This window comes from Xenopus tropicalis, chromosome 5 (genome assembly GCF_000004195.4).
Source record: "Xenopus tropicalis strain Nigerian chromosome 5, UCB_Xtro_10.0, whole genome shotgun sequence".
Lineage (NCBI taxonomy): Eukaryota > Metazoa > Chordata > Amphibia > Anura > Pipidae > Xenopus > Xenopus tropicalis.
Genome location: NC_030681.2, coordinates 134,199,047 through 134,222,408, shown reverse-complemented (window position 1 = coordinate 134,222,408; position 23,362 = coordinate 134,199,047). Strand labels below are relative to the sequence as shown.

The following is a 23,362-nucleotide window of genomic DNA, read 5'->3' as shown; positions in this document are numbered from 1 at the left end:
ATTCATTCAAGCTTCAGTATTATGACTTCCCGTGGGCCAGGTTGAAGCTGCAGAGTGCCATTGAGCCCTATGGGAGACTTTCCTTGGGCCAGGTTGGAGCTGCAGAGTGCCATTGAGCCCTATGGGAGACTTTCCTTGGGCTGGGTTGAAGCTGCAGAGTGCCATTGAGTCCTATGGGAGGCTTCCAAAATCATGCAAAGTCGGAAAGGTTTGCCCACCGTTTACAAGTGCTCAATACAAAAAAGTCATGACGGCGATGGAAAAATCGCAAAAAATACAAAAAAGTCGCAAAATGTTTGTTTCCAATCCGTTTTTTTCCCATTCGGGATTCGGATTTGTGGATTAGTAAATCTCCCCCATAGTATGATATAACTGGGCGCAGGATTGCAAAGCTGTTCATCTATTCTACTTTACTGAGCAGTTACAGAAAATTATTATGAGATTCATTCTCAGTGACAACCACAATCCCCCCCACGCATGTCTGAAAATAAAAAAATAAGGTCCTGTAAAGTTTAAAGATTAGCATTGAGAGTGTTAAAGATACACGTGGGGACTTCGGTCAGCTCTTGTCAGTATTGTAATCTATATTTAAAGAACAATTTGATGTATTTGTTGAGTAGTGATGAGTGAATCTGTCCTGTTTCGCTTCGCCAAACGGCAAGAAAATTCACGAAACGGTGAAAAATTTGTAAAACAAATTTGTCGAAAGATATTTTTTTGTCGCCCGCATCTATTTTTTGTCATCCACACCAATGTTGCCGCTACCATGCCCTTTATTGATGCTACCACGCCCAATTCGACGACAAAAAAATTCTGCATGACAAATTTTTTTGCTGCAAAGTTTTCGCCTAAGGTGAAATGCAGAATTTCGTTGCGAATCTAAATCCAAAAAAATCTGCTCATCACTATTGTTGAAGTATTTTTTGCCGAATGGGCTTTCTTAAATATCTGGCCCATATTGTGATGTGGCTTATCCCCCCTTGGCCAACCTCCAAAGCTGCTGAAGGCCAGAAAATGGCATTAGTTCTTCAGCATTCATCCCAGCACTTAGCACATCTCTAGAGACATTTACTTATTATGTGACTTCCGGTTGGTGGAAGCCAGGGGGTTACTGTAAGCACCACAAGGAATTCTCCAATGCAGCATTGCAGAAAAATTTTACTTTTCTATTAAATCAAAGGCCCAGTTATGCAAAGGATATCTATGATTAAAAATGATACATGTGTAGAACTGCTCTCAGTACAGAGTTAAAAAAAAACATCCCAGTAGTGAGGGGTTTAAAAGATTACAGGCATCAATTCTGTTAGGTTCAACAACTGAGGTTAGTTTTGCCGATAAATTATTGTTAGTGCTTCAAACTGCGTATTAAGCATCTGGAGAACTGACTGAATTGTCAGCGGTACATTTACACCTATAACTATAATTTCTTGTCAAAGGCATGAAATATTAAAAACAGTTGTAATGATATGGCTTCTTAGGGCAATCACTTGCAGAAACCCCTCATTAAGTTCCTAAGAGATTTTGGAACGTGCTTGTTAAAATTGTTAAAGGTCAGTCATTGATTTCTAATGAAACCCCTTGACTGGCACTGAGTAGATTTATAAAGAGGCTCAAAGGGTGAGATTTGGTACAATATAACAATATCTTTATATGTCAAAATTGGACAAATTAGCTGCTCCATTGGCATTGTGAAAAACTAACAATTCATGTAATTGGGCCCTGATGAGACATTTATGAAGGCCACATAATAGTTACTATGAATAAAGGCTAGGGACAGAGGGCATATCATTTATTAGCCATTATATTAAACATAGGTAGGCTGTAAAAAAGCTAACAACCTGCACTGTACAGAGACAAAAAGGAAATTGGGGTTAATTTTCCTCATTCTAGCACAGGAAGAAAACAAACATAATTGCATGAGATGCACGTTTTTAAAACTTGGGAATGTAACCGACAAAATACATGATCTCGAAAATGAATAGATCAGTCCTGATTAGTGATGCGTGAATCTGTACCGTTTCGCTTCACCGGAAAATTCAAGGATGAAATTCAAGGAAGAAATGGCAAAAATGTTGCACGTCAAAAAAACAAAGCAATTTTGCATTGCATTTGGGCTCATTGCATTGAATTGGGGCTCAGAGAAAAGGAAGGGCCTCAACTGTGAGGGGGCATTGGGATTTGCTATGGGTAACTTCATTTTCACAGTTGCAGAGGAATGCTTGCCAGGGGTGGGGAACAGTTTTAGGCACAATTGTGCCACGGTGAATGCGGTCTCCTCGCACAAGGGTCCCAGGACAGTGTTTTTTCAGTTGCCTGCTCCCACTTGCCCACCTTTTGCTTTTGTGACAGGTGGCCGGACATGGCAGGTAGCCTAGTTGGTGATGTTTTTCGGTGGGCAAGCATTCCGTGTGGGGGTGTAATGTTGATTGTTATTGTAAAATGTTTAACAGCAATTTGTTAATAAAGCTGTGGCCTATTTTGTAATACTGTACAGCGCTGCGTATCCCTTGTGGCGCTTTATAAATAAAGTTATACATACATACATACATTTTATCCCAACCTGATAGTCCTTATTATCTTTGGGAGGGGGTTGGGGGGTTTAAAAAGTAGTTGGGGAGTTCTTTAGGAAGTACAACCAACTCACTTGACAATGCACAATCAAGTGTTATAGTTTACAAATTTGGTTCTGACTGAGTAAATGCAAAAAAAAAACTATGATTATTAGAATTGATAGAGAATAATGAAAGTGTTTTTGTCTTACCTAGTGGCAACTTAAGAAATGAAGGTGTGTCCTTTAAATAGTAAACAGTAATTGTCACTTCATCTCCGGCATTCCGTAATAAGTGAACCTAGACAGAAATAAGTTAAAGGTAATTAAAGCAAATACATATATCAAGTCTATTCATAGATACTTGAAAGTGTGGCATGAATTTATTGCTCCAAAGTTATATAGTCTTCAACCCTTAGCAACAGTTGTTCTTCTGGTTCGACTATAATGTTGTCCCTATAATGTAGACCTCTTGGACAGGGTTTGACTGGCCCAATGGGCTACCTGAAAAAACCCGGTGGGTCCCAAGCCTGTTGAGCCCTGCCACCTGCCCGTACCACACTCTGACCACAGCTGCTCCCGCTCCACTGCTTACTTTCTGTAAAAAAATAAAGATGGCTGTATGTTCCAAAGTGGAATGCATAAGAAGCACAAGGGTGGTAGCAGAGCTGGCTAGGGCAGAGAAGGAAGTGGCAGTGGGTCCTTGAGTTGGTGGGCGCTGGGTACCCCAGTACGACTCTGCTCCTGGATATGCTCTTAAATATATTGGCAGTGATCAAGTTAGATCAGTGATGCTCAACCAGTGGCTCGTGAGCAACATGTTGCTCCCAGTGGCCTCAAAGCATGTGCTTATTTTTGAATCTGGTTTGAATCTGGTAAGGAGGCAAGTTTGATTCCATGAAACCACGGTGTAATTGCCAAACAGAGCCTTCTGTAGGCTTCCAGTCAACAAAGGGCTATCAAATAGCCAATTATAGCTCTCATTGGCCCCTCCAGGAACTTTACCCATGCTTGTGTTGCTCCCCAACACTTTTTCCATTTAAATATGGCTCATGAGTATAAAAGGTTGGGGATCCCTGAGTTAGTTAAATCATGATGTCCTTACAAAGGGAAGCGGTAGCTACTACTGATATGTTTAGAAGCAAATGTAACTATCGGCTATTATTTAGCACTAAAATACCCTCATTCAATAGTCAAGCCCCAATGTTGGTTATTTCATGAACTGATACAGGAAGCAACACACATTATTTAACCTTTGCATAGAGAGCTATAGAATGTTATTGTGTGCTGTATTTAGAGTTGCACGGTAGGGACCTTAGATAAGCTTAGATATGTAGGTTATCTATGTCACATTTCAAGAAGTGGCATTAAGACCAAGAATACTAAAAGCTGTACACATGTGTTCAGATATGCTCTGTGCCTGTCCACAGTACAAAGAAGTCACCTTCGTAATGTAGGTGCAGTCAAACCTTACTGAGATCCTTAGTGCTAGGATTTACAAATGTTTTTTTAAACATAGCTTTAAATAAGATTAGTTTGTATTAGTTAGTAAGTAGTATTAATATTTTTTTTTATTCTAACATAAAAGAATATACATTGAATGACATGGGCATAATCCAAGCTAGATCCAATGAAAGACAAAAACACAAGGGTAGGACAAGGGCAAAATCTGTGGGAAAGACACAATCTGTCTATAAGGTGTATTGGGATTTCTATTGAGTCCTAGTTAATATTTGTATATATTTAAATGGTGGTTCCTGCACCCAGTTTTTCTTTTCGATGTTGCCCATTTTGAGGTACTAGAGCATCCAAGTTTTAGAAATTTCCTCCTGCGTGACCCTGCAAATGATTTTTGAGATAGTTGGAATCTTTTGAGGTTCCTGAGTGATTGCAATCCTAGTGGTAAATAAGTGTTGGAGTATATGCAAGGAACTGTATGCAGTAAAACTGTTTGTGAAGATATAAAGGATTTAAATCCCAAGTGTGTGGTCATACCAGTGTTACTTGGATTGTTCTCAAATCTTAATACAGGTATGGGATCCCTTATCTGGAAACCCATTATCCAGAAAGCTCTGAATTACGGAAAGCCTGTCTCCCATAGACTCTATTTTAATCAAATAATTCACATTTTTAAAACTGATTTCCTTTCTCTCTGTAATAATAAAACAGTACCTGTATTTGATACCAAATAAGATATAATTACCCCTTATTGGGGGCAGAACAGTCCTATTGGGTTTATTTAATGGTTAAATGATTCCCTTTTCTCTGTAATAATAAAACAGTACCTGTACTTGATCCCAACTAAGATATAATTACCCCTTATTGGGGCAGAACAGTCCTATTGGGTTTATTTAATGTTTAAATGATTCCCTTTTCTCTGTAATAATAAAACAGTACCTGTACTTGATCCCAACTAAGATATAATTACCCCTTATTAGGGGCAGAACAGCCCTATTGGGTTTATTTCATGGTTAAATGATTCCCTTTTCTCTGTAATAATAAAACAGTACCTTGTACTTAATCCCAACTAAGATATAATTACCCCTTATTGGGGGCAGAACAGCCCTATTGGGTTTATTTAATGGTTAAATGATTCCCTTTTCTCTGTAATAATAAAACAGTACCTGTACTTGATCCCAACTAAGATATAATTAATCCGTATTGGAGGCAAAACAATCCTATTGGGTTTAATTTATGTTTTATTGATTTTTTAGTAGACTCCAAATTACAGAAAGACCCCTTATCCGGAATACCCTTGGTCCCGAGCATTCTGGATAGTGGGTCCTATACTTGTATTAATTTGAGTGCATCATTCACAAATACAGGTGATTTTGAATTTCTCATAAATAAGCATTGTGGGTTTTTGTATGGTAGCATGACATATTGAACAATGTTCACTCCTGCATTAAAAAGAAGGAAAAAGTTGCTACTTGTGTCACTAAAGAGAAAAATCTTGTACAAACTTTTGTGGACACAATAATATATGTAGTACATTTTTACTGTTTATACAACACTTTTTTGTGACATTATAATAAATCCAGAAAACTACCAGATATACCCACTATAATTGCAGTACGTTGTACTTATGACTAGTGATAAGCGAATCTGTCCTGGTGTGCTTACAGAAAAATTAGCGAACTTTTTTGTCACATGCAACTTTTTTTACGTGACTGTGCCTATTTTGACGTGACCACAAGTTTTTTGACACAAAACGGATTTTGTCCACAGCGAATTTACACAGAAGTTTTGCGAAACTATTCGGCAATGGCAACATTTGCTGCGATTCCATGCCTGCCGAAAAAAATAGCTCATCGCTACTTATGACACATACACAGTTGGGCAACTTTGTGCTTTACTTTGTGAATTTCAGTTACATCAGTTCTAAGAAAAAACATTCCTTCTAACCAGGATTACACAGAAGAATTGCAGAATATCAACAAACACAACAAGCATTGATCTCACGCCATTAATCATGTTTCTGTAAAAAATCCTTATGTGGCATAGAGGGAGGTACAGCCATAAGAGTACAAGTACACAAACAGGGTTATAATTCAGTTTTCAAAATTATATTCATTTAATTTGCAGTTTTTGAGATGTTTGATTTAGTTTTGTTTGATTTGTAGAGTGTAAGCTCTTTTGGGCAGGGCTCTCTTCACCTTTTGTATCGGTTATTGGTTGCTTTATATGTTACTCTGTATGTCCAATGTATGAAACCCCACTTATTGTACAGCGCTGCGGAATATGTTGGCGCTTTATAAATAAATGGTAATAATAATAATGTGTATTTATCTAGTCTAGTGCCTTACACTGTTATGTTTTCCATATGAACCAAATAAGAAGAAAATCTGCACTACATCTGTGTGCTTTTTACTCTTTGCAAGAAGTATACACATAGGCTAAAGCGCTTTACCTTTAAAATTGAATTTGCAAATAGTGATGAGCGAATTTTTTCGGCAGGCATGGATTTGCAGCGAATTTCCACATTTCGCCATTGGCAAATTGTTTTGCGAGAACTGGCGTGAAAATTTGCAGCGCCAAGAAAAATTTGGCGTGCGTAAAAAATGTAATTCCTTGGCAAATTGGGCGCAGTCGCGTCAAGAAAGGGTGTGGTCGTGGAAAAAAAGGACGCAGGTGACAAAAAAAGTGCACAAATTTTTCGCCACTTGGCGAATTTTCTTGCCGTTTCGCAAATTTTATGGCAAAGTGAAACGGGACAGATTCAGTTATAACTATTTGCAAACAATATTTTCTTTAAGAAAAAGAAGTGTCATGTTGTTTGTTTAATAAACAAGAATTGCCGTACTTTCTGTGCAGATGGAATGAGCTGTATTTAGACTTTTGGCACACACCGCCATGCTATTTTAGCTACTGAAATGAATTGTGGGTTCTGTGCACCGTGCTGGAAGCATTTTGATTCATGGAGGAACAGCACAGATAAACAGATTAACGTATCCCTTAAACCACTTGTGCTTAATATCAAAGCGCTGATGTTTACAAATGCCGACAATCTAGCCGTGTATTTAAATATTAGGAACCTCGGACTTAATTCAATTTATTATAAATTTTTCAAACATAAAAGTGATAAAGCTTCTGAACACCCTTAGTAAAAATACCTACGCTGTCTTTAGGAGCAGATAGCGGTAAATAATGTTCTAACCAAGAAAGCCCATGCTGAGTATAAGTATAAAACCTGGGGAGAATATTTCTTATTTATGTGATCAACAAAACCCATTTTGCTCACAGATGGGAAATATAAAAGCTCAGACTTGAAGTCAAAAATCCAAACAATCCCTTTTGATTAAAGAATATCTTCCCGTTTTGTACCTTAACACAAACACTACAGTCCCATCCAAAAAAACACTATATAAAACAATAATAAAATAACACATAGCTATACTGTAGGCCAACACTATCCGTACCTTGAAGAAGTAATAAAAATATGGGCTTGGTGAAATATAATAAAAGCCAGTAGTAGTCTGCAAAAAACAGTACATGCCTTGTAATAGAGCAAATGGACATAGCTGATGTCTTTGCAGGCCTTTCACTCACTTTGGGCACCATGTTTGCCTTGATTCATTTACCAAATACTCTTGGACCTGGCAGGTTCTGTGAGCAGCTTGCAATTGGGTGCAAAATGATTGATATATAAGTTGAACTCCTTAAGGGAATGACCTAGAAGCATAATTTACCATGCAAACATAAGTATACAAGAGTACGGTAACCCAGTTGATCATAAGCATCATACATATGTCCAACAGATTTCAGACCTTCCCTAAAGCTGGCCATACACACACCAATGATATTGTATGAAACGATATTTGGTGCATGTATGGTGACTCGGTGAGGCAAGCGATATCGCAAAAGGCTGGGGATATCGGTCGACTCACCGATCGGGCTGGTTAAAACATTTCGATCAGGCACCATTGAAGGTGCCTCAGCAAAATCTACCTTCAGGGCTGAATCGACAAAAGGAGGCAGAAATCCTATTGTTTCTACCTCCAGATGTGACCATTCAGCCCTGAACGTCTGTGGAGGGTGCATGAAAGACCGAAAATCGACACATGTGTGGCCACCTTTATTTCCACCGGCCAATGCTAAGCTCGGGTGGGATTTTTACATTCTTATAGAGAAAAATGTTTTTCTTTATCTACCTAGTAGAACTATGTGTATTCATGTTTGTGCCTGTCTATGTTTCAAGGGTAATATGACATTTATAGCAAGTGTAGGGAAACCAAGGGGTCAACTTCTAGTTCTGTAACTGTTATGTTCTAGTTAGATAGCAGTAAGCAGGGATTACCCAACCAGTCCTGGTGCTCCATGACACCTCTTTTGGGCCCCAGGATTTCTGCTGCGAGACTGGCTGGAAACTTACAAACTTTGGAGTTAAAGACTACCAAAATGCGAAGTACAGCCGTGTGTAAGGAGAAATGGGTCAAAATAAGTACAAAATTATGTGTGGCTTATTGCACAAAGATTTTTGTTGTGTCCGATAAACAAAAAGTTTATGGCAAATGTGGTAAAGAAAGAATTTTATTGACCTTTTCTTCTACCCATTATACACGGGTAAAAAAAAAAGGCTTACCGTATTTTTCGCCATATAAGACGCACCCAATTTTAAAGGAGGAAAATCTAGAAAAAAAAGATTCTGAACCAAATACTGCAAAAGGCAGTGTGAAAAGGACTTGCTTGGTGCATAGGTGCTGGTAGGTAGATCAGGGGAAGGGATTACTTGTACTAAACTAATGGCTTGTCCCGAAGAGCTTACACTCTTATTACACAGTTACAATGGCCACCACACTTCCACTCCTACTCACCAATGACTTGCCCCTTGCTGGTCCCATCCTGCTTCCCCTTGCCCCCCACTGCCTTAAGAACGGCCGGAGACTGCCACTCATGACAAGCCCATCCGTGCCCCGATCGCCTCCTTAGAACTACATATCCCAAAATGCAGCGCAACTGGGTTGTACTGAGCAACTTGTGATTGGCTGTGCGGTGATCTTGAGCTGAAAATGTAACGCCCCCCCCTGTGAACGGAGGTGAGTGCGTGTGCGTTACATCTTCAGCTCAAGTGTCGGCAGGACGGACACAAGTGAAGGGAGGTATGCGCGATTGAATGGACGCGTGTCCATGCGCGCCCGTGCTCACCTCCATCCACGGGGGGGGGGGTGTGCGTATATTTGTACCGAATATTTGTCGTATAAGACGCACCAACTTTTCCCCCCCAGTTTTGGGGAAGAAAAAGTGTGTCTTATACGGCGAAAAATACGGTACTTTTTTTTTTTTACATTATATGATTAATAAAATGTGACGTACTTCTCAACTTCTAATATACAAATCGTGGACTTCCAAATCTGTTTGGTGCCAGGCCTTAATTGCCGAGATTTAATCTTACTTCCTTTCTTCCTTGAGACGTGCTCATTCAATTAGTCAGATCACTTGCAATATTCTTCCCTGGACGGTCATGCCAATTAAGCACTGTATGTTTCCATGTTAATTGCTATGTTAATGAAGCGTTCAAACAGCATTTAATCATCAAAAATTTGAATATGTATCACTAGCTAATCAGAGGAAATCATGTCTCCATGTTTTATACTATGAAGAGTAACTAATATATTTTGACTGTTTAATTAAAACGTTAAAGCTGGATGTATACATTAGTATTAGTAAAATTGGCTATAAATAATTTAGAATTTATATCCTGTATAAGGAACTGATACTTATAGGCTTATTAATAAATGTTAGTGTTTGTGAATGTTATATATTTTTTCTACTTTGAATAAACGCACAATTTAAAAAAAAAATGTGAAAGTTTGCTTTTATTATTATTTGTTATTTATTATTAAAAAAAATGCAATTACTATCTGGTATTTGCCTAGGCAATGTATTAGAATTGTCTTTCAAAATAACCATCTCTGACACAAAGCTGCATGTAGAAAGACAAATTGCTGAAGGCGGGTTAACGATTTTGTTATAAACAGTGATTATAGTAATTTAAATTAGGAAATGTCTTGTTTTCTTAACATGCTTACATAAAATTGTCTCCACCTTAAGGAGAGAGTATTATTTTACTGAATATTTACTACTTGTAGCAAACTAATATTAAGGGGTATCTTTTTATGATACTTATGAGTGGATCTAATCAGTTCCTTTTAGATTTAGTGATGAGCGAAACTGTCCATTTTTTTTTTCCGAAAAATTTGCTAAATGGCAAAAATGTGTGAATCACATTGAATTCACTGGAGCTTATTTATAAACAATGGACATACTTGCCCCTGGGCAGTGACCCCTTTATCAAGCATACCATGCTTGATAAAGGGGTCATTTTGCCCCGAAATGTTGCACCTCCGCAATAAAGATTTTTAAAGGGCTTGCCCCGTTTGCAGCTCTGAGTGCCAGTACTTTTGTTGCTAACTTGGATTTTGGGAGGGTGCCGATCCCTCCAGCAGTGTGCACCGGGCACCTAATTATTTTGGAGAGCCAAGGGTGTGCGAGGAAGGTCTCTGGCTCGCTTACAGTAACCCATAGCAACCAATCAGTGATTAGTCTTTTTCAACCAGCTAAAAGTAGAACAATGAATAGTGACGGGCAAAATAATTCTTTAGGCATGGAATTGCAGCAAATTTCTGCTTTTCTCCAATGGCGGGTTGTTTCATGAATTGGGCGACAAAATTACATGGCATGTGAAAAAAAATGACACACCTCAAAAGAAATTGTTGTGCATGTTGTTTTTTTGACAAGCGCATAAACAAAATTGGTGCGCCCGTAGACATGCAAAAAAATTTTTCGCTGTTTCGTGAATTTTCTGCCGTTTCTCGCATCTTATGCAAAATTCACAAATTTTTCACTCATTACTAACAATGAAAGTAAACTTCTAATCGGTTGCAATGAGTTATTGCCCAGTGATTATAAGACACCCCCACTGGGTGCAGCAAAACCCACTGCTTAGGATGCCCTAGAAGCATAACTATGTTATACAGACATGAGGGTATACGGATACCAATTCACATAAAGGGTATGGCTTCAATTTCTTTATTTTGGTAGAGTTCTAACAAATGCTCTTGAGTGTGTGTATTATAACAGCAAACACTGACACATGAGTGGCATAGATCTTCTTTTTCTTTACATTCTGAGATAATATCAGATGTGAGTGAAGAAATTGTCTGGAAGTTAGTGAATATGAGCCCAAGCTGCCACTGTAAGGCCATTACATAAACACTTTGTTGTTTATTGTTATCTTTCCCTGCCACTAGAAATATCCGATTTTTTAGGTTATATCCTGTACACAGACAAAGAGGCAAAATAATCCAAATAATCCTGATCCACTTTGCTTTGCTTTATCTTTCTTGTTTTCATCTGCCATTACAGTTGGGTTACTTTTTAGTTTAGGGCCTGTCCTGACACAAATAGGCCAAATGATCTGTATTTGGAGATGATGAAAGGTAAACGTCTCTCTTTTATTATCAGGCCAGGCTGTTCTGCCTTCTATGACGGTGTAGTGGTAAAGCCTTTAATCATAATAGAGTCCTGGATTTTATTTCCCAGAACAGAGCATTTTCTCGGTGTGGAATGATGAGCACGGAATCTACAATCAGGCAGTGATTTGCTAAGAGCTGCAAGCTATGACCAAGGTCAGCCTGGAGCATTACTGTTTTCCTACCTGTCCAGAAAGAAAATCATAGAAACACAATGCTTCATGCCACATTATATAGATCACCATGCAGCCATTTAAGCTGCCTTCTTTCCTTCTAGTTGAGCCAAAGCTACAGGGCAGATGCATCAAATTGTTTTTCCTCATATCTGTGTTTTTTCCCACTGGAAGAAATTATGAAACTTTTCCCAACATTCTATAAACTGTAGTATTACAATTTGGCTCATTTATCATGTACAGGTATGGGATATGTTATCCTGAATGCTTGGGACCTGGGATCTTCCGGATAAGGGATCTTTCTGTAATTTGGATCTCCATACCTTAAGTCTACCAAAAAATAATTTAAACATTAAATAAACCAAATAGGGCTGTTCTGCCCCCAATAAGGATTAATTATATCGTTGGGACCAAGTACAGGTACTGTTTTATTATTACAGAGAAAAGGGAATCATTTAACCTTGAAATAAACCCAATAGGGCTGTTCTGCCCCCAATAAGGGGTAATTATATCTTAGTTGGGATCAAGTACAAGGTACTGTTTTATTATTACAGAGAAAAGGGAATCATTTAACCATTAAATAAACCCAATAGGGCTGTTCTGCCCCCAATAAGGGGTAATTATATCTTAGTTGGGATCAAGTACAGGTACTGTTTTATTATTACAGAGAAAAGGGAATCATTTAACCATTAAATAAACCCAATAGGGCTGTTCTGCCCCCCAATAAGGGGTAATTATATCTTAGTTGGGATCAAGTACAGGTCCTGAACTTTCTGGATAACGGGTTTCTGTATACAATTATGTGTCTTGTATTTCCCTTCTTTCCCCATTGGTATATATTTTTCGTGTTCTCATCTTTCAGGCAAAAACCATCATATGATGTGGACCAAAAACTTCTAAGTCTACTTTACCACAGTCAATCAAGGTGAAAAATATATCACAAATCTATTAGCATGTCTAAAGGAAATTCCTGCGACTCAGTACCCTTTACATCTTTTCACTCCAGTAAAATTGGAGGAAAGAAGGAATACTGGAATATTTCCTGGCAACTCAGTTAAACTCAAGACTCATGCAGAAAGACTTAGGGGGACATTTACTAATCCACGAATGCTCCGAGCGTATTTTCGGCGACTTTTTCGTACTTGCGTGACTTTTCCGTACTTTGCGACAAAATTTGTGGGACAAAATCGTATTGTCGCACCGAGTACGAAAAGTTTCAGATTCATTCATGCTTCAGTATCCTGACTTTCCTTGGGCCAGGTTGGAGCTGCAGAGTGCCATTGAGCCCTATGGGAGGCTTTCCTTGGGCCAGGTTGGAGCTGCAGAGTGCCATTGAGCCCTATGGGACACTTTCCTTGGGCCGGGTTGGAGCTGCAGAGTGCCATTGAGCCCTATGGGAGACTTTCCTTGGGCTGGGTTGGAGCTGCAGGGTGCCATTGAGCCCTATGGGAGGCTTTCCTTGGGCCAGGTTGGAGCTGCAGAGTGCCATTGAGCCCTATGGGAGACTTTCCTTGGGCCGGGTTGGAGCTGCAGAGTGCCATTGAGCCCTATGGGAGACTTTCCTTGGGCCGGGTTGGAGCTGCAGAGTGCCATTGAGCCCTATGGGAGACTTTCCTTGGGCCGGGTTGGAGCTGCAGAGTGCCATTGAGCCAAATGGGAGGCTTTCCTTGGGCCAGGTTGGAGCTGCAGAGTGCCATTGAGCCCTATGGGAGACTTTCCTTGGGCCGGGTTGGAGCTGCAGAGTGCCATTGAGCCCTATGGGAGACTTTCCTTGGGCCGGGTTGGAGCTGCAGAGTGCCATTGAGCCCTATGGGAGACTTTCCTTGGGCCGGGTTGGAGCTGCAGAGTGCCATTGAGCCCTATGGGAGACTTTCCTTGGGCCGGGTTGGAGCTGCAGAGTGCCATTGAGCCCTATGGAAGACTTTCCTTGGGCAGGGTTGGTGCTGCAGAGTGCCATTGAGCCCTATGGGAGACTTTCCTTGGGCCGGGTTGGAGCTGCAGAGTGCCATTGAGCCCTATGGGAGACTTTCCTTGGGCCGGGTTGGAGCTGCAGAGTGCCATTGAGCCCTATGGGAGACTTTCTTGGGCCGGGTTGGAGCTGCAGAGTGCCATTGAGCCCTATGGGAAACTTTCCTTGGGCCGGGTTGGAGCTGCAGAGTGCCATTGAGCCCTATGGGAGACTTTCTTGGGCCGGGTTGGAGCTGCAGAGTGCCATTGAGCCCTATGGGAGACTTTCTTGGGCCGGGTTGGAGCTGCAGAGTGCCATTGAGCCCTATGGGAGACTTTCCTTGGGCCGGGTTGGAGCTGCAGAGTGCCATTGAGCCCTATGGGAGACTTTCCTTGGGCCGGGTTGGAGCTGCAGAGTGCCATTGAGCCCTATGGGAGACTTTCCTTGGGCCGGGTTGGAGCTGCAGAGTGCCATTGAGCCCTATGGGATACTTTCCTTGGGCCGGGTTGGAGCTGCAGAGTGCCATTGAGCCCTATGGGAGACTTTCCTTGGGCCGGTTTGGAGCTGCAGAGTGCCATTGAGCCCTATGGGAGACTTTCTTGGGCCAGGTTGGAGCTGCAGAGTGCCATTGAGCCCTATGGGAGACTTTTCTTGGGCCGGGTTGGAGCTGCAGAGTGCAATTGAGCCTTATGGGAGACTTTCCTTGGGCCGGGTTGGAGCTGCAGAGTGCCATTGAGTCCTATGGGAGACTTTCCTTGGGCCGGGTTGGAGCTGCAGAGTGCCATTGAGCCCTATGGGAGACTTTCCTTGGGCCGGGTTGGGGTTGCAGAATGCCATTGAGCCCTATGGGAGACTTTCCTTGGGCTGGGTTGGAGCTGCAGAGTGCCATTGAGCCCTATGGGAGACTTTCCTTGGGCCGGGTTGGAGCTGCAGAGTGCCATTGAGCCCTATGGGAGACTTTCCTTGGGCCAGGTTGGAGCTGCAGAGTGCCATTGAGCCCTATGGGAGACTTTCCTTGGGCCGGGTTGGAGCTGCAGAAAGCCATTGAGTCCTATGGGAGACTTTCCTTGGGCCGGGTTGGAGCTGCAGAGTGCCATTGAGCCCTATGGGAGACTTTCCTTGGGTCGGGTTGGAGCTGCAGAGTGCCATTGAGCCCTATGGGAGACTTTCCTTGGGTCGGGTTGGAGCTGCAGAGTGCCATTGAGCCCTATGGGAGACTTTCCTTGGGTCGGGTTGGAGCTGCAGAGTGCCATTGAGCCCTATGGGAGACTTTCTTGGGCCGGGTTGGAGCTGCAGAGTGCCATTGAGCCCTATGGGAGACTTTCCTTGGGCCGGGTTGGAGCTGCAGAGTGCCATTGAGCCCTATGGGAGACTTTCCTTGGGCCGGGTTGGAGCTGCAGAGTGCCATTGAGCCCTATGGGATACTTTCCTTGGGCCGGGTTGGAGCTGCAGAGTGCCATTGAGCCCTATGGGAGACTTTCCTTGGGCCGGGTTGGAGCTGCAGAGTGCAATTGAGCCCTATGGGAGACTTTCTTGGGCCAGGTTGGAGCTGCAGAGTGCCATTGAGCCCTATGGGAGACTTTTCTTGGGCCGGGTTGGAGCTGCAGAGTGCAATTGAGCCTTATGGGAGACTTTCCTTGGGCCGGGTTGGAGCTGCAGAGTGCCATTGAGCCCTATGGGAGACTTTCCTTGGGCCGGGTTGGGGTTGCAGAATGCCATTGAGCCCTATGGGAGACTTTCCTTGGGCTGGGTTGGAGCTGCAGAGTGCCATTGAGCCCTATGGCAGACTTTCCTTGGGCCGGGTTGGAGCTGCAGAGTGCCATTGAGCCCTATGGGAGGCTTTCCTTGGGCCAGGTTGGAGCTGCAGAGTGCCATTGAGCCCTATGGGAGACTTTCCTTGGGCCGGGTTGGAGCTGCAGAGTGCCATTGAGCCCTATGGGAGACTTTCCTTGGGCCGGGTTGGAGCTGCAGAGTGCCATTGAGCCCTATGGGAGACTTTCTTGGGCCAGGTTGGAGCTGCAGAGTGCCATTGAGCCCTATGGGAGACTTTTCTTGGGCCGGGTTGGAGCTGCAGAGTGCAATTGAGCCTTATGGGAGACTTTCCTTGGGCCGGGTTGGAGCTGCAGAGTGCCATTGAGTCCTATGGGAGACTTTCCTTGGGCTGGGTTGGAGCTGCAGAGTGCCATTGAGCCCTATGGGAGACTTTCCTTGGGCCGGGTTGGGGTTGCAGAATGCCATTGAGCCCTATGGGAGACTTTCCTTGGGCTGGGTTGGAGCTGCAGAGTGCCATTGAGCCCTATGGCAGACTTTCCTTGGGCCGGGTTGGAGCTGCAGAGTGCCATTGAGCCCTATGGGAGGCTTTCCTTGGGCCAGGTTGGAGCTGCAGAGTGCCATTGAGCCCTATGGGAGACTTTCCTTGGGCCGGGTTGGAGCTGCAGAAAGCCATTGAGTCCTATGGGAGACTTTCCTTGGGCCGGGTTGGAGCTGCAGAGTGCCATTGAGCCCTATGGGAGACTTTCCTTGGGCCGGGTTGGAGCTGCAGAGTGCCATTGAGCCCTATGGGAGACTTTCCTTGGGCCAGGTTGGAGCTGCAGAGTGCCATTGAGCCCTATGGGAGACTTTCCTTGGGCCAGGTTGGAGCTGCAGAGTGCAATTGAGCCCTATGGGAGACTTTCCTTGGGCCGGGTTGGAGCTGCAGAGTGCCATTGAGCCCTATGGGAGACTTTCTTGGGCCAGGTTGGAGCTGCAGAGTGCCATTGAGCCCTATGGGAGGCTTTCCTTGGGCCGGGTTGGAGCTGCAGAGTGCCATTGAGCCCTATGGGTGACTTTCCTTGGGCCGGGTTGGAGCTGCAGAGTGCCATTGAGCCCTATGGGAGACTTTCCTTGGGCCGGGTTGGAGCTGCAGAGTGCCATTGAGCCCTATGGGAGACTTTCCTTGGGCCAGGTTGGAGCTGCAGAGTGCCATTGAGCACCAATATGATATTATCGTTACTAATACGATTTTTTCCTAAGCATATTCGTGATATTTACGATCTTCAGAAATTATTGTATCCTATCCGAATTTGTCCCATTCGGGATTCAAACTCGTGTTTTCATGAATATGCCCCTTAGACTCCATGCTACCCATATTAACAATAAAATAGCATAAACTATCATTAGATAAACAGTAAATACATTTAAGAGATAATATATTAAGAAATAGCAGCATTTATAAACCATTTATTCATGGGAAAACATTTTCTCCTGTATGTAATAAAAGGCACAAAACTTGCCCAGGTGCAGTTACCCATAGCAACCATTTGTGTGTATTTGTGGCTATCGGTCAGCAGAGACACATTTATTATGGTCAACAAATAACTGTCTTTACAAGCTGTTAGCTAAATATAGGCATGTTAGAGTTCATGGTGTGCTTTGTATAAAGACAGTGTAGCTATGATTCATAGTCCTTGTAATACCTTATCAGCTCAATAACCCATCAATGAAAATTGTTATTTAGCATTTAATATTGTGCAGTTCATTTTGTATTTAATACAGCAGATAATGCAGTTAAAGGGGAACTCAACTTGAGCTTTTTAAAAAGTAAAACATTATTTCAAGAAACTTTGCAATATACATCAATTTAAAAATATGCAGCCTTTTCATAATTATTAATGTACTAATATGGTTTGGAACAGTTACCGAAGCCTGGACCCCTGTTCTCAATATCACATTGCAATGCATTGTGGGTTATGTACTTCCTGCATGCTGTCTGTAAGCTGTAGAGAAGTTGCTACAATTTGTAACATCAGTGTTTTAGTCCCTCCTCCCCTGCCAGGGATTCAAATGATGCAGAAAAAGAAGAACTGTTTTTCAGCATATAAAATGGTATTTATTCCTACTTTTTGAAAGAACAGATTAAAGTGATAGGTATATTAGGGGCTTGTGTGTTGTGTGGGGCTCTTTAACAAATTTTGGTTTGGAAGTTGGAGTTCCTCTTCAAGCTTTTTCTATAGTTAAGTTATAGTTATAGTTGTCATTAAACACAGATATATTTTTCACCCTGACTGACTATGGTACAGTACATATACCAATGGGGAAAGAAGGGAAATACATGATGCATGATAGTACATGTACATGATAGTATGTGGACACCTACAAGAACTTATTCCAAAGCCAAGTTTAATCATGTGAAGTTTGTCCTCCCTTTGCTATAACTGCCTCTATTCTTCTGGTAGACATTGCAACTCTGGTAGTAGGATTCTTTTTCAGTTCAAACATAATTGGTTGGACACTGATGTTATTTTTGTTGTTTGTTTGGGCACTGATGTTGGACAGTCAGGCCTAGCCCCCAGTCAGACTTTCAGTTCATCCCACAGGGGTTCATTGGGTTTAAGGTCAGGGCTCTGCATACTGTAATTAGAAGGGGTGTCCTTGTATATGTTTCATTCACTCCGTCTTCTGAATTGCTCAAGTGAAGATTTGCATTACTCTACATATCATAAATAATTATTCCACAAACAGAACAGAATCGACCACTTCTGATTGTCTACTATAAAGCCAATAAGACTGTTTTGGCTCCAATGAGGATTCATTGTTTCTTAGCTTGGATCAGCTGTTTTATTATTACAGAAGAAAAGGAAATTATTTTTAAAAATCAGAATTGTTTAAAATGGAGTCTATGGAGGATAGTTTCCTGTAATTTGGAGCTTTTTTGAAAATTGGTTTCCAGGTAACAGATCCTATATCTGTACCAACATACATTGGTGTAAATTTGCAATTTTAGAAATCCATTGCATGTTATCCATTGGGCTTCTGTCTCCATCCCACCAGGGCTAAATGTTTAGTTAAAAATCAGATAGGAGATGCACTGTTGGCTCAAAGGAAGCCTGTAATGGAGCCCTGACATTGAGACCTGCAGTTGCACTCAGAGCTTTATGCAAAGGGTGTAGGGTACACAAAACATTAGCTATGACCTTTACTGTACCTAAGGAAAAATTGTACGTTACCTTCTCTGTGTTGGTTTATAATATCATCCCTCAATAGATGTTCTTCAAGAACAACATTAGAATAACAGAATAACCACATGAATGATTCTGATTGGTTAACAAAATGCTACTGACAGCTCTGACTATGCACAATTTGGGATAATCTAGGAAGATTAAAAATATGAAATCATGGAATCAGGTTGCCTTTTACACTGATACAAATATGAAGTCCATAACAGAAACTGAAGTCACTGTTTAAACATTTTTTTCAACAGATTAGCAAAGTTTTAAGAAGAGTGAACGCAGATCAGGGTAAAATACTTACAACTTACCACTTCTTCATGAGTCGCATTTTCAACATTTATGCCATTAACCTGTAATATAAAACAACCACTGATTTAGAGATTCATGGCTGCTGTATCTTAGTCATCATTTAGTCATTATTAACACACGGCAATGTCTTAATGTAATAGTAATTCCAGATACAACTGAATGAAAGCGGTACCCATCCCCACTCGAAATAGCACTCCATGGGGCCGATTCACTAAAGGTCGATAACGCTTATCACATGCTGCCTGTGCGGATATTAACACCTACTTGGGGCAGGCGGTACTTAAAGAAAATTGTGGTTCGTGAGCTTTTGGCAACACAATAAGGACTTTGCAGTGGGATTTATTCAAGTCTGTGTTGGCCCCAGAGTGATGCAGCCGCCAGTTTGCAGGGAAATGGTCATTTTCAGAACTGTAATGGTTATGTGCGTAAAATTGTGCGCTAATATAGCACGCATCGAAATATATTGCGCGCAGCAGGAAATAATGCACGTGGCGGGAAATAACACAAGAACAGCGCTCATTGCGAGTTAAATAACGCAAAGAACATTGCGTCTTAATTATGACGCCTGTCCTTTTAGTGAATCAAGCGTTGTCGCAAAAAATAAGAATCAATAACATTTTTAACGCATGCTATAAATAGCACTCGTTTTATCGACCTTTAGTGAATCGGCCCCCATATATCACCCTTGTAATGTTTCTGCAACTAAAGGTGGGCATACACAAGCTGATTTTTTGCTTTAAAACGTCAAATTCCAGAACGATCTGATAATATTGTTAACCAATTGTATAGTACGAACGATCATCAGGCCACTAATTGGCCTAACATTATCGGACAAAAAATTGATTGGATGGGTTTAAAAATTTTGGTTGTTCAGTGATAAAATCTTCCAGTTGGTGTGAGTGCCAGACATTTGTTGTTGAACGATTGTTCCCTGCGCATGTCATGATTGCCAGCGGAAGTCAGCGATCGATATCGGATCCTACGTAGATGTAAGATCTTTCTGTATTTTACGTCAGCAATACAATGACATATTTTCAAATAATTGTTGTCCGTGGATGGCATATCGTATTGCAAACCGATCTTCATCGATCATGTACCAGTTAGAGCTCGTTCATCGCAGAACGAGTAAAATCGGCTCGTGTATGGCCACCTTAAGTGAAATGTTGTATGTCTGTAAATGAATATGTTGCCTGTTTGACCAACCTTTATTGACCCCACACACGTTTTTAGGCCCCCCCAGCTCCGCAGTTAGGAAAAAGAGCAATCGTTTGCCTGTGGAGATATTATTGTACAGCAACAAACTTGGGTACAGTCCAAGTACAACGCTAAGTTGAAGTCTTGCCTACCTGCATAACTGCATCCCCTATGAATAACATTCCAGTCTTGTCAGCTACAGAATAATAAAAAACGAAAAATGTTAAATGAGAGCAATGCTATGGTCAAATGGTATAAGAACAGATGAGATGCTATTCTAGTAAAGGCAAAGTTAGTTAAACAACACTCTTCTTTTTTATTCTTTCATAAATTTGTCAAAACCAGCAGATAATAATTTTTAAACATAATCCCCAAGTAATCCCTCTCAGGAGCGATATGCCTCCGGTAAGAAGCTAAAAGCATCCTGTTGGCAGGAAGAAGAGAAGTCGATCCAGTTTCTCGATGTACTACTGCCCAATACTCATGCTTTAAACCCTAAGCCTAAGTTTGTAGAGCAGCAGAAGCCTGGGCTCTGTCACTGGAGTACACACAGCGGGGAGAAACAGATCTGCAACATTTAAGGACAGAATTGATTGCAAACTTAAGTGATAATTATTTCTCAGTGCGGCTGCTGGATTTTCTAATTAAATACCTTAATGCATAAAGCTTGCCTCTTGACTCACACATTTAATTCTTTATCATTTAAATGAGAGAAAAAAAAATTACCACCAACAATTTGCTTTCGGGCTTATTCACACTAGCAATTTAGATGCTTTGGTTTTGCTGTAGCAACAAATCAAATTCGTTTCAGCGAGTTTCATTATTCCCTAAGGAACTGTTCACACTGATTGTATTTCTAAAAGCGAAAAGCAGTGGCTTCTGATTGGATGCAACTGTTTTACCTTTGATTTTCAGTCAATCTTGTGAGTATTTTTGTTGTTGTTTAACAGTTGTTGCTACAGGAACATATTCAGTATTTATTTTATTAAGCATATTTAATTTATCGGTGTCGTTTCTTTTGAATATTTTTAAACTACCTGAGATTGCATTGTTTCCCAATGAGAGCATTCTAAATGCTGGTTTCAAAAGAGAAAGAAACAATTGAAATGAATGTTTCACCACATTTAATCGTGACTTCATTCTAAGTGAACAGACACTCAGAAATGAATTGGTTTAAGAGTCAATCAAAAGCTGAGCAGAAAAAGCAACACAAACACCTCCCCCTTGTCTGTGTCCCTTGCTCCCCACCAACACTTTGGGGCATATTTATTAAGCTGTGTAAAATGAATTCACTGAATAAACAGTGTAAAAAGCTTTGTAAAAGAAAGATCGCCATCCAAATGCCAGATTTTACACCGTTATTTTACATAAGTTCCGACGGAAGAAAAAACGCATAAAAAAATTACGCTGTTCTTTACACGGCGTAGCCTGGTGATGTGTGGCAAATTTTCTCACCGTTTTTTAAACAGCATAATAAATATGCCCCTTAGTCTGTGTTTTACCCTATCTCTGGAAATCTACCATCTAGCGCTGCAGGTATGAGATCTGTTATCTGGAAAGCGCCGAATTATGAGAAGGTCCTCTCCCATAGATTTTAAATGATTTGTTTTTTTCCTGTAATAATAACACAGTACCTTGGACTTGATCCCAATTTAGATATAATTACCCCTTATTGGGGGCAGAACAGTCCTATTGGGTTTATTTCATGGTTAAATGATTCCCTTTTCTCTGTAATAATAAAACAGTACCTGTACTTGATCCCAACTAAGATATAATTACCCCTTATTGGGGGCAGAACAGCCCTATTGGGTTTATTTAATGGTTAAATGATTCCCTTTTCTCTGTAATAATAAAACAGTACCTGTACTTGATCCCAACTAAGATATAATTACCCCTTATTGGGGGCAGAACAGCCCTATTGGGTTTATTTCATGGTTAAATGATTCCCTTTTCTCTGTAATAATAAAACAGTACCTGTACTTGATCCCAACTAAGATATAATTACCCCTTATTGGGGGCAGAACAGTCCTATTGGGTTTATTTAATGGTTAAATTATTCCCTTTTCTCTGTAATAATAACACAGTACCTGTACTTGATCCCAACTAAGATATAATTACCCCTTATTGGATGCAAAACAATCCTTTTGGGTTTAATTAATGTTTAAATAATATTACCGAAAGAACCCTTATCTGGAAAGCCCCAGGTCCAAGCATTCTGGATAACAGGCCCCCTGCCTGTACTGATAGATAGATGATAGAGATAGATAGATAGATAGATAGAAACATAGATACATAGAGACAGGGAGAGATGATAGATAGATAGATAGATGATAGATGATAGATGATTTGAGCCTCAAAATCCAAAAACTATATGCATAATAACTCATTTTATCAGTTATGTGATTCCCACTTTGTCATTACCTGTTTATTATAAGAACAAATGTAATAATATATTGTTAAAAATGTGGTCTGGCATCATTGGGGTCTTATATATGACTTGAGTGCCATAAATTTATATTACCACCAAACTCCTTTATTACATGTAATGCGACTATATACAGTAGAGATATGTATGGAGATATGTATATGTATAGAGATATACAGTAAGTAGAGATATGATCATTTCTGTATAATTCCATTATATTCTATTAGTGCTGATGTGACAACAAAATTACAGTACAGTAATTTTCAATTCCCTACATAGACACAGCCTTTAAATCCTTTAAAAGAGAAGGATCTATCGTTATCCTAAAATAAATGGGATTCATGTAATTACACATATTATTTTGTAATATTATTCTGCATTTAAAATTATAGAGAAGTTTGGACAACTTCTTTAAGCACAAGGCTTTTTAAGTATAATTTGGTTACCGTATATACTCGAGTATAAGCCACAAAATGTGTCGAAAAAGTCACCCTCAGCTTATACTAGAGTCGGGTGCCATGGGTCAGTTAGTCCGTCTCCTCCTCCGTCTAAGCTAGGGCCCAGCTAGTACCTGTGTCGGCGTCCTGCTCTGCCCCAGCGAGTCACCGCATCGCCACGTAACACTGGGTAAGGCATTGACATCACTGTGTTACGAGTCGACCCACGGGGCCCGAGCAGAACGCCGTCATTCACTGAATCCCGTATCCGCATCCCTACAGGGAGGTGACGTGCTACCTACCGGTAATTTGCTTTACATCACCAAAGTCTCATTACACATTGGTTGCAATGGTTTAGTGCACCTTTT

The 23,362-nt window shown here is 41.1% G+C and overlaps 1 protein-coding gene across 1 annotated transcript in view; it reads right to left on the bottom strand.

The window, feature by feature from the left end:
- sntg2 (syntrophin, gamma 2) overlaps window positions 1–23,362 on the bottom strand; it is a 317,357-nt gene that overhangs the window by 103,859 nt on the left and 190,136 nt on the right. The window contains exons 5-7 of the mRNA XM_031902753.1: window positions 20,285–20,328; window positions 18,938–18,979; window positions 2,762–2,849 (exon numbers count right to left, since the gene is read on the bottom strand). Coding sequence (XP_031758613.1) covers window positions 2,762–2,849; window positions 18,938–18,979; window positions 20,285–20,328 — 174 coding nt within the window. The remainder of the gene's footprint in view (window positions 1–2,761; window positions 2,850–18,937; window positions 18,980–20,284; window positions 20,329–23,362) is intronic.